The 16,311-nt window shown below is 35.3% G+C and overlaps 1 protein-coding gene across 3 annotated transcripts in view; it reads right to left on the bottom strand.

Moving 5' to 3' along the window:
* Positions 1-16,311, bottom strand: part of PAG1 (phosphoprotein membrane anchor with glycosphingolipid microdomains 1) — a 211,355-nt gene that overhangs the window by 19,734 nt on the left and 175,310 nt on the right. For all 3 annotated transcript variants that reach the window (XR_001120461.3, XM_012541246.3, XM_031946227.1), the window contains exons 6-8: positions 14,938-14,989; positions 9,712-9,808; positions 7,772-8,379 (exon numbers count right to left, since the gene is read on the bottom strand). Coding sequence is in view for 2 of the 3 variants with exons in the window: in XM_012541246.3 (XP_012396700.1) it covers positions 7,772-8,379; positions 9,712-9,808; positions 14,938-14,989 (757 nt within the window). In the remaining variant the exon portion in view is untranslated. The remainder of the gene's footprint in view (positions 1-7,771; positions 8,380-9,711; positions 9,809-14,937; positions 14,990-16,311) is intronic.

Raw genomic sequence — 16,311 nt, 5'->3', positions numbered from 1 at the left:
ATTTTGTCAAAAAAGAACATCATCTAATGAATTTAATGGGGTTGGTGCAAAAATAAAAAAGATGAAAAAAGAGATGAAAGAAAAATGACTTTTATATTATTTCAAGAAGTGACTAAAAAGCCACCTAAAAATTAGGCCCTGTCACAACAGAGTACTTTTTTGATTTGCACAATTAAAATCAGAGTTACTAAATGAACTGCAGTTTGTATTGCCTGGAAAAATAAAATTTATCAGATAATGGCTGACAACATACAGCAGTTCATGTTTTAAAAGACAGCCTAAAAATCAATTATCATTTTTGGCTACAATGTGAATCCAAGGCTCCAGAATGGGTCAGGCCTGTGTTTCAATGCATTATGCATATACTTAGAGATGAACATTGGGACGATATGATAAAGCTGTAGCTTAGAAAGACTTTGATTCTGAAGACATTTTAATTAGATGAACACCTTTTCTGTGGCACTTGGGGGACTGCATCTGTCATCATCTGATTAATTCTTCAGAGCCTTAACCATTTCAGTCAATTCACAGTCTCTGAGGACAGAGTATCATTTATGTGTGTCTATTCATTGGATATGTGGAAAATTAAATACAAAGGAATAAATTTCTTGGTATGGATGATTAGGAAAGATTTTTTTTTTAAAGTTTCTTGCAAAAGCAAGAAGACAATGAATTTGAATTTGTGTTTACAATTATTATGAATATAACCACTTTCTCTTCTTCTCTCTCCTGGAAAAGGCCAATTGTGATTTAATGATGTTTTTTTACTCCCTTTAAAGACCCCTTGACCCTGGGCTGTTTATCACTTTTATCAATGACATGAACACAGAATTAGTATGCTTATAATACCTTAAAATGATATAAAATAGGGAAGGACAGGTAACACAACAGATGCTTGCAACAGAATTTAAAAAATATATCTCAATAGGAAGAATGACAGGGCAAATTGAATAAAATGAAATTTAATAGGGAAAAAATGAAGTTATACACTTGGGTTCAAAAAAAATCTACTTTCAAAAATACAAGATGAGGGACAGAACTTCTTTGGGGAAAAAAGGGAGGTTTTAGTGCCTGGCCCAGAGGAAGTACTTAATAAATATTGATTATAGATACATTTTAGGGATTAGAAACTTAACATGAATCAAAATACCTGTATGAAAGTCAAAAAGGCAATTGTTGCCTATGCAACACAAAAAGAGCACAAAGGGCTTCTGTTCTTGTCAGAATGCATCTGGAATATAATGTCCATTTCTGGGTACCTTGTTTTAAGACAGATCATGGAGGTACATTCAGAAGAGGGCAATAATGATGGAACAATGAGAAGACTGGAGACTGTGCAAGGACTGGTTTTGAAAGAATTGGGGATTAGCTTGGAGAAGAAAAGAGTTTGGGAAGATTTGTTTTTAAGTAAGTGAAGAGTTGTCATATTGAAGAGATTAGCCTTAATCTATTTGTCCTTGTTTTATAGAACCAGAAGCAATGGGTGCAAATTGTAAAGAATCCTAGTGGTGGGTTCTTTCTCATTAGAGATCTTAAACTCAATATGTCTAAAAGAGACCTTGTTATCTTTCCCCTCAAACCCTCCTCCCCTTCTTGCCTCATTTTCCCTTTCCCTAGGGAAACACCCTCTTCCCAATCTCTTAGGTTCATAATCTAAGAATCATCCTGGACTCCTTTTTATCCTCCACTTCCCCACCTCTATATTCATTTCCATCATTCACCTTCATCACCCCATACCTGGATTATTGCAACAGACTTCTGGTAAATCTATCTACCTTGTCTTTCTTCACTCTTATACATTATTCATTCAGCCACCAAAAGGATTTCACTAAAGTGTAAGTCCAATTACATAGACAATAAATTCTCCCACTTAATAAACTTCCTATAGCCTCCAGAAGCAAATAAAAAATGTTCTGTTTGACATTCAAATACCTTCAAAACCTTGCTTCTTCCCATTGTTCTTACTCCCCAACCTGTATTCTTCAATCCAACAACAGTGGCCTCCTAACTGTTGCATGAAGGAGACACTGAAACTCTTGGCTTTGGACATTTCTGGGCGTCTCTAGAATGCTCATCTGATCTGATTATCGACCTTCCTGACTTCCTTGACATCTCACTAGAATCCTGCCTTCTACAGGAAGATTTCCCTAACCCCCTCTTCATTCTCTTGCTTTCTCTCTTTCCTATTTATTCTGCATGTAGCTTGCTTTGTACATATTTATTTATATGTTCTCTTCCTCATTCCTCCACAGTATAAGCACAGATAGTCTTTTGCATCTTTTTGTATCCCCAGTACTTAGCACAGTGCCTGACGTATAGCAGACACCTATGTGTCTTTGTTTTGATTATTGATTTAGTTAATGGAATATATCATGTTACAAAGGCTTGAGTACGACCTCAGGAGTAGACCAAGTCTTTATGGGATGAGCCTTGCTAAGTAGAAAGAGAAGCAGTAATAGTAGGAAGGCTGCTTTGTAATGAATTTTTTTGGCCACAGAAACTCCAAAACAAAGAAAAAGAATGGCCCAGTACTGTGTGTGTTCTGTTACTACTTCTACAGTAACACAGGCAAAGTTACAGGAAAGCGGGTAGCAGGTGTTAAGAATCACACATCGATAGAATTTAATTTGATGGTTGATACTCTAAATGTGAGATACTTGTCCAATGACCAAGAAGTGGGCATATTGCTAAAGCAGCTGTCATATCAATCTTGATATTCTTGCTGTAAACAAAGCCAGAAGAAAGGATGAAGTTGTAGGTAAATGGAAGTCTGGCTCACAGGTACTCCTTGGAGAAGCAAAGAAATGAATTGGCTAAATGGGATTTATTGTATGCCAACAGACAACAAGAAACATTATTTCATGGGATATTTAGCCATCAGGCTTTGCTAGACTAGACAAATTCCACTGCAAATCTCTCCTGCTAACAAAAAAAGGTAATTGAGAGACTATCAGTAATTACTCAGCCATCTGCCTACTCTCTAATCAATACCAAATCTTTCTGATGTAATAAATACACAAGTCAAGAGTGTCCTTTTTCAAGGGATTACTATCAACATTAGTATTAGCAGGAAACATAAAGTCTTTTGCTCTGTGGAGGTAGGAGGGCCTGTCCCCATTCACTTCCTCGAGTCTTTTGCAGGACCATATCCTTACCATTTTAAAATTAACCAAAAAATGTAGAAGACTTAAGGTATGAATTATTACTATGTGGAGATATCACACCTAATTGCCTACTCATATTACATATTTCTATGTAAAACTAATTTGGGTTACAAGGTTTATTATTCTAATTTGTTCTAATATATATATGAAGTGAAGTCTAGGCTACTGTTTAATAGCAATTGGTTCATTTTATTAACCCTTTTACTAGTATCAATAAAAGGCTTTAACTGTTTTAGTGTGCTCTATTTATTAGGATTGTGGGGTTTTAGATTTATTTTTGCTTTTTAAATTTGGGGTGTTATGAAGAACAACAAAAAAAAACTTCATTATTTTTATATGCCAAGAAATTTTTTGCTTGAAAAATTGATATTCACAACATAATTTTTCCAAACAAATGAACAAAGCAATTTTCCAGAGGATCAAGCAAAGTGAAAAGGGACTTTGCTGGAACCTAATGGATTCTTCTGGCTACAGTCTGACTTTACCTTCCACTAATTCCTATGGAGTTAATTTCCGATGACCATGCCTTATACTAAAATATGAAAAATGGAGATGCCTTCATGGTTTCACCCTGCTTCCTTCCTAAATGCAAAATGCCATGCTTGGTTTAAAAAAATTCAGTTACAGAAGTAAAAGATGGGGATAATGGGCTAGAAAGCAATTCATATGAAAAAATTGGAATAGGAATGCTTATTGATTGAGTCTTTAGTGAACCACAAGCTCTATATAGGTAAAACCCTAGGGAAGACATTAAACTTATATAAGTTGAAGGAAGTGGAACTATTAAGTTTAAGAAAGAAGAGAATCTGAAGGTCTAGTATATGAATGGCTGTAAATCAGTCAATCAAATAGCATTTAGTAAAATGCTTACTTGTGCTAGGTGGGCTGCTAGGTGGCTCAGTGATAGACTGCCGTGTCTGGAATTAGGAAAACTCCTCTTCCATTTTCAAATCTGCTCTCAGACACTTACTAGTTCTATGAGCTTGGTCAAATCCCTTAATCCTGTTTGCCTCAATTTCCTTATCTAGAAGATGAGATGGAGAAAAAAATGGCAAACCACTCCAATATCTTTGCCGAGAAAATTCCAAGTTGGATCACAAATAGTTGGACATAATGGAAAAGCAAGTAAAATGTAACAGGCAATGTACTAAGTTCTTGGCATAAGAAGAAAGGTAAAAAATAATACCTGCTGTCAAGGATCTCATAGTCCAAAGAAGTAGACAACATGTGAAGAACTATGTGCAAACAAAAAACACACACAGATACATATAATATATATATATATATAATACATATAATATATATATATACACATACATATAAGTTGAATTGGGGGTAGTCTTTAAGGGAAGGCACTAAGATTAAGGATGATTGTGAAAATCTTGCTGTAGAAGATGAGACTTTAGTTGATTGAGGCTTGAAGGAAGCCAAGGATGTCAGGAAGTAGTAATAAAAAGAGAGAATTCTCCAAGAATGAGGGAAAATCAGTGAAACTGCTCTGAATTGGAAGATGGGAGTTTCAAGTGCAAGGAACAGCAAAAAGGGCAAAGAGAGAAAAAGTGTCTCATGGTAGAAAGAATAGACCTCACAGACTTTAAAATAAAGGATGGAAGCTACAGAGAGTGCCAGGTCTGAAGTCAGGAAGACTCATTTTTTCTGATTTCAAATCCTCACACTTACTAGCTATGTGAATTAATTCTAATGCTAATTTTTTACTTCATATAAAGAAAAACTCCCTCATCATTAGAGTTGTATAAAAGTGGAGTGAGTGTCTTCATAAGGTAATCACTGGAAATCTTTTAAGGCTGACTGGCTGCTCTTTATGGACAGTAAAATTATAAGTGATTACAAGATACTATTTACAACTCCCCTCTTCCTGTCCTTTGATGGTTTATGTGACACAGATTTCTTTTGGTTCTCAGGGTGTTCCCAAGGTCTTGTTTTGTATGCCCTCCTTCCATCTCCACTGTTTTCATCTCTCTCAACAATCATTGTCTCAGATATCTCATCAGCTCCCAGACAAGATTATTTCTTTGCAAATGACATCCAGTGTCATTTGGGTTTTCTTGGCAAAGATACTGGAATGATTTGCAATTTCCAGCTCATTTTACAGAAGAGGAAACTGAGGCACATAGAGTTAAGTGACTTGTCCAGGATCACACAGCCAATAAATATTTGAGGCTAGATTTGAATTCAGAAAAACTCTGTTCTCCATAGCTTTTTCATGCTCACTGAAGATGTTCCCTCAGAAGAGTGTCCATGGTTTCCATTTTCTCATCTCTCAACAGTCAATCTCTTGGTTATCTCATCAGCTTCTGCATCAGATGACATCCAGATCTAATACTAACTCTAACAGATCTTCCAAACTTGAGTTATACAATGTCAATAATCCTCCTGGATAAATCACATTTATGAAGTATTTTAAACTCAGCATATACAAAAGAGAACTCATGACTTTCCCCCTTAAATTTGCTATTAGTTCCCACCTGCCTATTTCTGTTAAGGGCAGTTATCCTGATTTATATCTTTGAGAATCAGCCTTGACCTTTCCCTCTCTCTTATACTGAGTATTTAATACCTAAACAAGTCTTACTGATTCCAGCTTTACAGCATCTTTCAAATTTTGTTTCTTTCTCTCCACTCATATAGCCAACATTCTGATTCAAGCTTCTGTCACCCAGATTAGCATTATAGACTCTAAATTGGTCTCCCTTCTTTCAGCCTGGATCCAATCTACCCTTGATGTGGCTATCTAAATCACAGGTCTGAACATGTCATACACCCCTACTAACTGTCTGCCTTAACCTGGCATTTAAATACTTCTGCAATTTGTCCCCTACCCATCTCTCCAGCTTTATCTCATGCTATACCCTTTTCATGAACCCTGGCTTCTATCCAAATTGAACTAATAACTGTTGTCTGAACTTCATATTTCATTTAAAATCTTCACGAGTTTATACAAGCCATTCCCCATGTCTGGAATACATCCTCTCTTCATCTCTTATCTTCTTTCAAAGTTTCAAGTCATATATCACTTGTCTACTCCATGAAGTCTTATTTAATTTCCTCAGTTCTCAAAAGCTCTCCCTCTTCAGTTGTCTTTGTATTACACTTAATTGTGTTTCCCTAACCAAATATAGGTTCTTGGAGGGCAGGGACTGTTTTATTTCAGTCAGTCATTTAGGCCTTTATATTTCATAGTACCTAGCCTTCTTCCTTGTATATTATAAATTATGAATAAATGAATGCAAATTTAATAACATAGTGAGCCAGAGTATTTTTATTCAGGTATGGCTTGTATTGGATGACTTCTGAAGTCTTATTTACCTTTGTAATTTTATGACTAATCCTTTTACAAATCTGAGTTTTTAATAGTGAAGCTAAAATTATTTCTCTTAAATTTTGGTCCTTCTGTTAACAAGTCTTTATTGCTCATGAAGCAGAAAATGAGGTTTATTTTTTATTTGTACTAAAAGAATAATAGCAAAACCCACATATAGCAGCTTAAAGATTTTTTTTAATCATGGCAGCCCTGTGAGGTAGGTAGTGCAATTATGATGATTACTTTTTTTTTTTTTTTTTTTAACAAAATCACAGAGACAAAAGCATTTGGTTTGGCTAAAGCTGCTCAGTTAGTGAGTGTTGGAGCTATACTGAAACCCAGAATTTTTCATTTCAAATCCAGTCTTCTCTTCTTTCATCATGTTACCAATTCAAACTAGTATGCCTGGTGATAGTTTCTACTAGGGTTTGCTTCATTTGGTTTTCTGAAATAGGAATATATGTGTTGACATAAAATTTGTGAATACCTTTGTAGGGACTTTGATCATGGAGACTGATGTTTTTGGATTTTCCCATTTTTATTTCTTGAGTTGTTGTTATAACTGACTTACATTAATCCAGCACAGCATAAACAACTACTTGTTAGAGAGAATGGAGAAGTGATTCTTGCTGTAGATCCAAATTGGACTTTGGGCTCCCCTTCAAATATGATACTTTGTGATTCTATGCTTTGTAAAACTTCATTTTTAAAAAATAATTTCATTTATTATTATTGTTAATATATTTTCATCATGAAGAAAAACCTCCACTTCACATGAAATTTACTTATATAAAAAATTTGCATCATGGGATTCTCTTACTTATGTCTGTCAGACACAAATCGTAAGGACAAAACATGACTTATATGAGGTTTAGGATGATTATGTAATATTTTGCGGCCTTTTAACCCTCAAGCAAATAATCTCTACTTCTATTTTATCACCTCTAAGATTTCACAATGTGAAAATTTGAAAAAAAAAGTTCTAAGTTCTAAAGTTCTAAGATTCTTTATAAAAATAAATTATCACTGCAGTAATGTGAGAAGAAAAAAATCCTAATTCTAGAAGTCAGTAAAAAGCTTTCATCATTAAAGCTTTTATAGCATGAACATTTTCAGAGCAATTTCCCTGAAGACATGTAGAATGTAAGCCTCCATTGGTGTTACATGGTATGTATCTGGAATAAAATTTTTAAAAGGCTCTCACTAAAGTTGGTGGTCAATTTTACACACAAATAATTTTTGCCCTTTTTTATAGTATAAGAATATGAGAAAAGAATTGGCTTACCTTGTTGATTTGGCCAGTGCTCTCTGTGGCCCCTTTATTTACTGTCTCCCCATCTACTTTATCCTGTACATTTTCATTCTCATCAAGGAGTTTTACAGGGACAGGTGGTGGGGCTTCTTCCTCTACATCCACGGAATTTCCAAGAATACTCTCTGCATTGACACTGTGTCGACTTTTTTTATTTCGGTCCACAGAGGCATATTCTGCAGACTCAATTTTATTCAAGACCTGAGGACCCTGAATCTCTTTAAAAGCAGTTACCGAATTTGGTCTTCCATTTTGGCCCTTTTCAAGGTTGGCTGATGTCCCTACTTCTTTTATTTCTTTCACAGTTTCATACAGACAATCTTCCACCATGTTTTCTTGGGAGGAACTATCTTTGAGAACTTCATATGGTCCTTCCATTCCAAGACCCTGGTCACTCTCCACATTGCTTGTGGTAAGAATAGTATCCAAGGTATCATTAGGAGGAATTCTAGGTAATTCCCGACTTTGATGACATTTCGCTGACTTTCCTGTACTATCCTGAGATTCCAACAGGTCAGAAATAGAAGTTTGTACTTCTTCATAATGTTGCATGCATGTCATAGTACTGTCTTCTGAAAGAACTGCAAGAGTAGTAGGAGAAGAAAAAAAGAATGAAAGAGATTCGATCACCTCTAAAACATTACTCTGTGTGATTTACTATACTGTTGAGTGAGGAAAAATCATAATACTTCATCTTCTTTGACCTGAAGGAGAAAGCATGACTATGGACTAAAGATTCTTATTATTTTACTCATAATTTGGAAGGAAATAAACTAGCATATCTCTCAAATTTAAACTGTTAGCACTTAGTTGTAATAACTTCACCCATTATGACTTTAGGTTTTAAATTAATTTCTTCAACAAAATTTAATTTTTATCTCCAATGCTACTCCACCAAAAAAGGGATACAATTTGTCTCAAAAGAATATTACTTCACTCTATTATAAATAGTCTCACATGCCTTTCATTATAAATGGTACCTAGCAGTTACTATACTTCAGTGTGTATATATAACACTTCTTTTTCCAGAGACCCCAAAAATCACCTTTTGTGCCTCTTGTGGGAAAAATAACGATTCTTATTTTAACCCTTACTGAGCAATTTCCTCTTTCTATGTTCACTGACTCCACTGGTCCTTTCAGGTTATGTGAGATTGTTTTGGTACAGAAATTATGTCATCATTTGTGATCAAATCAAATTTCTGAAGGCATGTTTATGATCAACAAGGCTATATTAGAAGTAATATCACCCATGAGCATAGAGGTGGAACATATACATTTCTCTCTCTCTCTCTCTCTCTCTTTTTTGATTCTTTCCCACCCCTTCATATCAATCCTGATAAGAAGGTATGAGGTCTGAATTCTAAATTCTAGTTGGCCAATGAACTGTTAATGTTGTAAGACAAAGTACTAAACCAATATTTTTACATAAAAAACTATCTTTATGAAGTATAATGCTATGGACCAGTAACTCTAGTTTTTAAAAAATGAAATACCATCTGTATTCTAAATTTTTAGACTTAACCAAAGTTGGAAGATGTTTTCAGATGTTTAACCTTCCAGCTCCAGTAGAACTTCAGTGAGGATTATTATGTACCTAATTCAGTCAAACAAACATTTATTAAGGACCTTCTATATGACAAGTACACAGCTAATCCAGATTATATTATATAAAAGGAAGCAAATTATAACTTGGAGCCGTAGAACCAAAAAATATTAGCGCCAGAAGAAAATTTAATAACTGCAATTCAATCAGATTGACATTACAAAACTGGTTTTAAAAGTGAGTAAACTGATAGAAGCCAAGTTTAAAATGATATATTACTTAAAGTTTCTGGATATTCATTAAGTTTTGAATATGATCAAGTATGTAGGATAGGATTTTTACATATTGAAAAGCTCAGCAGAACTTACTGTCTCCATTGGTAAGGCCCCCATTTTGTTCACTGCTGGCAGGAAGTTCAGTACCCAGACTAGTAACTGAATGGCTGAACATCTCCTTATCTGAAGGCTGTAAAAAAATGAACATTTAACAGTTAAGAAATATATTCCATATTGTAACAGGAGTTAAAACAAAGTGATTTAAAAAATACCCTCATGTGAAATATGTAGCAATAGAAAATTACGTTCTGAAGACAGCAAAGTACCAGCTGGGCCCCAGATGAACTCTCCCAACATTACCCTTCCAAAGATTTGAAAATAAATACCTCAAAACCTCAAATATCAGGTTGCTTGCCATTTAGGGAAAGGGGAGGGAAGAGATAGAGAGAGAAAAGCATAGACTTCAAAATCTTATTAAAAAACGAATGTTGAAAACTATTTTTATATGTAATTGGAAAAGTAAAATACTATTTTTAAAAAATGCCTTAAATCAAATTTTGGAGTGGTAGAACCAACAAAAGGTTGAAGGCAGATATTTTTCTAGTCAAAGACAACTTAGAAAATACAGAAAAAAGGTCTGTAATAATGAGGTGGACACAAGTCTGGAGTGGGATGGGAACACCAATGGTGGGCCTTGAAAGAGACTGTGACAGAAGCTTTGGGAATTCTTAGATCAGAGATGGTAAAGGGGTTTGGACAACTGATCAGAAAGAGATTACAGGACACTCTATGCTAGCATTGGGTGCAGCTGGTATTGATAAGCAATTGTAGTTCCAGAAAGGAGAGGAGCACTTGTGATCAATCAGAAGGGAGCTGAAGACACAGGGACCTTCTTGGGTAAAAATCAGAGGCTAGATCAGGAGAGTAGTGACTGTACCTCTCACAAGATAACTCACGTTGGAAGCACTGAAAATTTTCATTATAAATCTTGGAACAGTGCCCGCTAGGTGATCAGAGCCCAACTTTAACATAAAGTTAAAAATGTCCCCAGCTGATAAATGATCAAAGGATATGAACAGACAATTTTCAGGCGAAGAAATTAAGGCCATCTATAGTCATATGAAAAAGTGGTCCAGATCATTATTGATTAGAGAAATGCGAATTAAAATAACTATGAGGTGGTACCTCACACTTCTCAGATTGGTTAAGATGACAGGAAAGGATAATGATAAATGTTTGAAGGGATGTGGCAAAACTGGGACACTTAATACATTGTTGGTGGAACCGTGAACTGATCCAAACATTCTGGAGAGCAATTTAGAACTATGCCCAAAGGGCTATACAAGTATATACTCTGATCAAGAAGTGTCACTACTGGGCCTGCATCCCAAAGAAATGATAAAAAAGGGAAAAGGACCGATATGTGCAAAAATGTCTGTAGAAGCTCTTTTTGTGGTTACATTAATGAACTGTTTATAGAGTAGTGAACTGGTCCAGACATTGTCAAGAACAATCAGGCACTGTACCTAATGGGCTACAAAATTGTGCATACCCTTTAATTTAGCAATACCACCTATTAGGTTTATACCCTAAAGAGATCCAAGAAAAAATTAAAGCACCTATATGTACAAAAAATATTTATAGCAGCTCTTTTTGTGATGGCAAAAAATTGGAAATCAAGGATGCTCATCAGTTATAGGATGGCTGAACAAATTGTGGCATATGATTGAAATGGAGTGCTAATGTGTTATAAGAAAAGAAGAGGGGGGTGTTTGCAGAAAAAGATGGCAAGACATATATAAACTGAGGCAAAGTGAAGTGAGAAGAACGAATGACCATTGTATTTGGTAACAGCAATGTTGGAATGACGATCAACTGTGCAAGACTTAGCAACTCTGATTAATACAATGATCCAAGACAATTCCAAAGGATTCATAATGAAAAAATGCCATTTACCTCCAGAGAAAGAACTAATGAACCCTGAGTGCAAACTGAAGTATAATTCATTCTCTCTCTCTCTGTCTCTCTCTCCTATATGGAAATACGTTTTGCATTACTTCACAGATAGAATTAATATTATATTATTTGCCTTTTCTATGTGTAGGGGAGAAATGGATTGGAGGGAGAGAGGGAGAGACTTCAAAATTTAAAAAGAAAAGAAGGTTATAAATAAATGAATTGTTGGGAGTAGTGCAAGGAAGAAAGAAAAAAAAGAGAAAAAGAGAAAGAAAGAAGAGGGAGGGAAGGAGCAAACCTTTATCACTTAGGCTTCATCACTTTCCCAGAAGACTACCCAGAACTTACCAGGGCTTTCTAGAGAACACAAGTCCTAGCAGGTGAAGGGAAAAGATATTAGGTTAAGAGGGTAGGAAAGGCATGTGAGAGAGATGGGTGAGAGAGGGACCTTTGTCCCCTTCCCTAATCCTGAGGCAGAATCCTCTAGGCTACCTGGTTATTTAAACTTTTTATGCAAGATGAGAGTGATATACTCTATTCCATCCAAAGAGATGGAAGACCACTAAGTTTTATCATTCATCCACCTTCTAGACATTCTATACAAAAACATAGTTGTCTAACCTATTATGCAATGTAAGGATCCCTGGGCCTTGTCACCTGCCCAGACATTGCCGATTAGGACTTACAGGATTTTCTCTATTCTGCAACTGAACTTCCTTTTATGTGTTATCTCTTCCAATTAGGGTGTCAGTTTCTTGAGAGGAGAGCTGTCTCAAATTTTTAGATTCCCACCCCTACCACAGTGTTTGGCACATAGTAAGTGCTTAAAGAATGCTCATTTCATTCATCCATTCATGTGCCAGACACTTTGATAAGTGCTTGGGATACAAATAAAAAGCAAAATCAGTCCCTGATGGCAAAGAACTTGCATTCTAAATCTTACTTATTCTCAAGAACACATATAAATAAGGGTAAATAGGACATCTGGAAGTAAAATTGACCTTTCAGGACCACTTTATTTTTCTCCATTTTACTTTATTTTATTTTTTAGGAGTAGTCAGTCTCTTCATACATTATAATCCTTGGCAAATTTAATTAAAATATTATAATATGTGGCCATAACATGATCAAATTTTGTTTAAAATTGTGGTTAGAGAGAATTTAGCTATAGTATATGATTATAATCAGGAAGGTAACTAATTGGCAGTAGTGTATCTCTGTTTAAATTACCTCCATAGTAAAGTTAAGCAATTTACAAGTCAAAACAAAGCTGTCAACACTGAAAGCATTTCCTTAAAAAATCATGCTGTTTCCCTTCTGCTCCACATTCCAAATATCAGTATAAAATTATCAGAAGTAAAAAATCCCATATTCTAATTTTCCCACATGACAATTTGTGTTACTACTATGAATGATGTGAATTATTCAATCTTCCTTTTCTCTTCTATTCCTATCGTATAGTATACATCTTATAAGATAAGTAAAAATCCTGGTAGATACACTAAGTCCTTTTCAAATGGACTACTATAAGAGGTATGGAATTGCTAATATATTTGGGTGTATGATTATCTCTACATGATAATCCCCACAGTCTAATGGGGGAGACAGCATGCAGACAACTCTATGCAAAGAAGATATATCCAAGATAAATTGGAGATCATCAACAGAAGGAAGGCAAAGTTCCAGTCATCCTGCTTTAATTATGGCTCTGGCCTAAAGCAGTGAGTGGGATGTGTGTGTGTGTGTGTGTGTGTGTGTGTGTGTATGTATGTATTAAGGGTGGGAGCTTGACAACTGTCTTTTAGTATTTAAAAGGCTGTCATGTGGAATAAGCATTGGAATTGTCTATTTGACCTGAAAAAACAAACAGAGGTAAAGACAATGAGGGGTAGTTGCAGAAGGATGGCTTTATGGTGGATATAAAGGAAAAACAAAATAAACAAAACAAAAACAACCCTGAACTTCCTGACATTTAGAGTCATCCAAAAGTAGAATAGGTTGCCTCGAAAATTTGCAAATTTTTCTTTGAGAAGGTGAGATCTTTCAAGGAAATGGTATATAACCACTTTATTAAAGAGATGTGGCCTGGCCATATATCGGCTTAGAAAATCACAAATTAATATTATCTATGTTGCATTTTTATTTATTTTGTTTAACTTTTGCCAACTATATTTAATCTGATTCTGGTAGAGGTTGATAGTTCAGAAGTGACTCCTATTTAGCTTTGGGTTGGACTTTATTTTGGTTCTTCCAACACTAACGTTCTGTTTCTCTAAGTTGAGGACTCATTCTTTTTAAAAATATATTTTACTATGAGGTCTTTTGGGTAGGTTCTGAAGGATATAGGGCTCAGATTTATCCTGTATAGATCTTGTTTGTTTATTGTCTCTTCCTTTAGATTGTGCTCCTTGAGAGTGGGTTCTGTTTTTGCCTTTCTTTGTGTCTCCAGTGCTTAGGACATATAAGAGGCATTTAATAAATGTTTGCTGACTTCCCAAGAACTTCTGCTAATAAATACAATATGTGCATTTACTTTTATTTACCAAACCTCCTTAGTCTCTTTCACCAGTTAAGTACCTATTTCTACTGGGGAGAATACTCTCAAAAGCATTATCTTTAACATTCTAACCTTTCATACAAGCTTGGTTCTAGGCTGACTGAATAAAGAAGTTCCAAAGCAGGAAGATTATGAGAAGTATTTTCCAGCATAACATTGTGCAAAGAGTATTATCCTCTACCATAACTAACATAAACTTTCAAATTTCTTCTAAGATGATCCCAAATTCCCTGGAGTCATCATCAGGTACATTTCCCCTGAGGAAAATTTCTGGAGGCAGATATAACCTAAGGCAAGGTTTTAAACTCCCTAGAGTTGCTACTGTTCAAATGACATATGCCAGTCTCTTGAGACCAATCAGAACAATGGGTCTCTGGGGCCAGGGCATGGAGGAGCTGGCAAGGTTCATGCAAAAGGACATAATCCTATACATAGACTGTTAGAAGCCAAGTCCCTTGAGCTATCCACTTAACAATGGGATTAGGATTAGCAAAAGCTCTAAAGAATACAGAGCTGCCACAAATTCAAGAAAATTTAAACACTCTCAAGGCTGGGCATTGACAATCATGTGATTATGGGAAATTCTTCTATTGATTTCCACATTACTAGGCTAACAACACAAGCATAAAATGGTAGGGACTAAGCTTTTTCAGAAACACAAATTTCCCTGAAACCTAACCCAAAGGACAAAGAATAGCTGAGGCAAAGCTGATTTTAGGCATCCTGCCTGGCTTCCTTCTGGCCCTGGGCATGTGGAAACATGCTAAAATGTACAACTGTTTAAAAAAAAAAAATCAGACCCTTACCACATTCATCAGGTTCTCATGGTCACCATTTTGTTGTTTTGGCTTCTTTTCTCTGAAATTTAAAAAATGAACTTTTAGTGACATTCCATATTTATATAGACGTAGATCTAAAAAATTAAACATACTGTACTTTATATGCTTAGTTCACTAGGGTTTAGAAAATACTGCTTTAATTCTTGATAAAATCTATTTCTTTCATTTAAAAAAATTGACTGCTTCCAAAGGAAGAAGGGATGATCAGATTATGCCATGAATCATATCTCCTCATCTGCTGGAGGGAAGTTCAATAAGACAATAAAAGATCTATGCAAATATTTTTGGTCAACCAACAGAACACTTTTCACTTAATGCCTGAAGAAGAAATTGTTGCCTGAAAATATCAACACTCACGTGAAGATATCTTCACAAGTATCAGGTTAAATGAATAGCCAAATAATTGCATTCAGAAAATCTTCAAACACACAGATGTGTGAACTGCTGTCAAAAGTGTTAAAACAATGGCTAAATCTTCATTGAAACAGAAAATGGGCTCAACATCATTATAGCTGAAATACATTGCATTGAAACACAAACTTAAACCAAAATGTATGAGAAGGAATTATAAGTATATAAAAAATATATATATATATATGTACATGTATACACATATGTGTACATGTATGTGGCAACATACAGGCATAGAGACAAGGTAAGGCATTAGAACTGTGATTTCACTGATAAAGGGAAAATGAGTATAAGGGAACTCCTACCAGTACAAATCAGCAAATTCTCAGTAATTTATAATCTCACATATATAGATAATTGGTCTGAAGGATATAAATGATTTCCTTACCCTCCCATTTGCTTCAGCAGAGAAAGTTTTTGCTGGAAAAATCAAGTACTACATGGGAATTTAGATAAGTAAACATAAATCTAAGGCTCTGGGCTAATGGGGAATGTTATGTGCACTCAGAGTGTTTCACACTTTTTCCAATCTATGGCACCCACTGTTGAAGGACAATAGAATTCCCTTGGATTGGTTTGGATCAGAAAATGAGCAGTCTTTGAGAAGCAGAATTACCACATGCAATCTGTAAGGGAAGAGTGACACCTAATGGGAGGTAAAATTATTACAAAAAACGAACTTCCTAACAGGAAAACATGCCCTCAAGCTTCTTCTACTCCAGACTCACTTCTAAGAAGTCTGCTTTTAGTCCCAGAGGGCTAATAGTCAGTACTTGGATGCCTTTTACTGAGTAAAACAAGATTTCCACCCCCGCTACTTCCCAACATTAATTTTAAGTCAGTGAATCTCGTTCTAGAGAGGCTGTATGCAAAATGGTTTTGATTTCCATGGTATCAGTGACATAAAATTTCTAGTTAACAAAATGGTGT

Source organism: Sarcophilus harrisii, chromosome 1 (genome assembly GCF_902635505.1).
Source record: "Sarcophilus harrisii chromosome 1, mSarHar1.11, whole genome shotgun sequence".
Lineage (NCBI taxonomy): Eukaryota > Metazoa > Chordata > Mammalia > Dasyuromorphia > Dasyuridae > Sarcophilus > Sarcophilus harrisii.
Note: the sequence above shows the minus strand (reverse complement) of the source record. Positions and strands in the feature narration are given on the sequence as shown.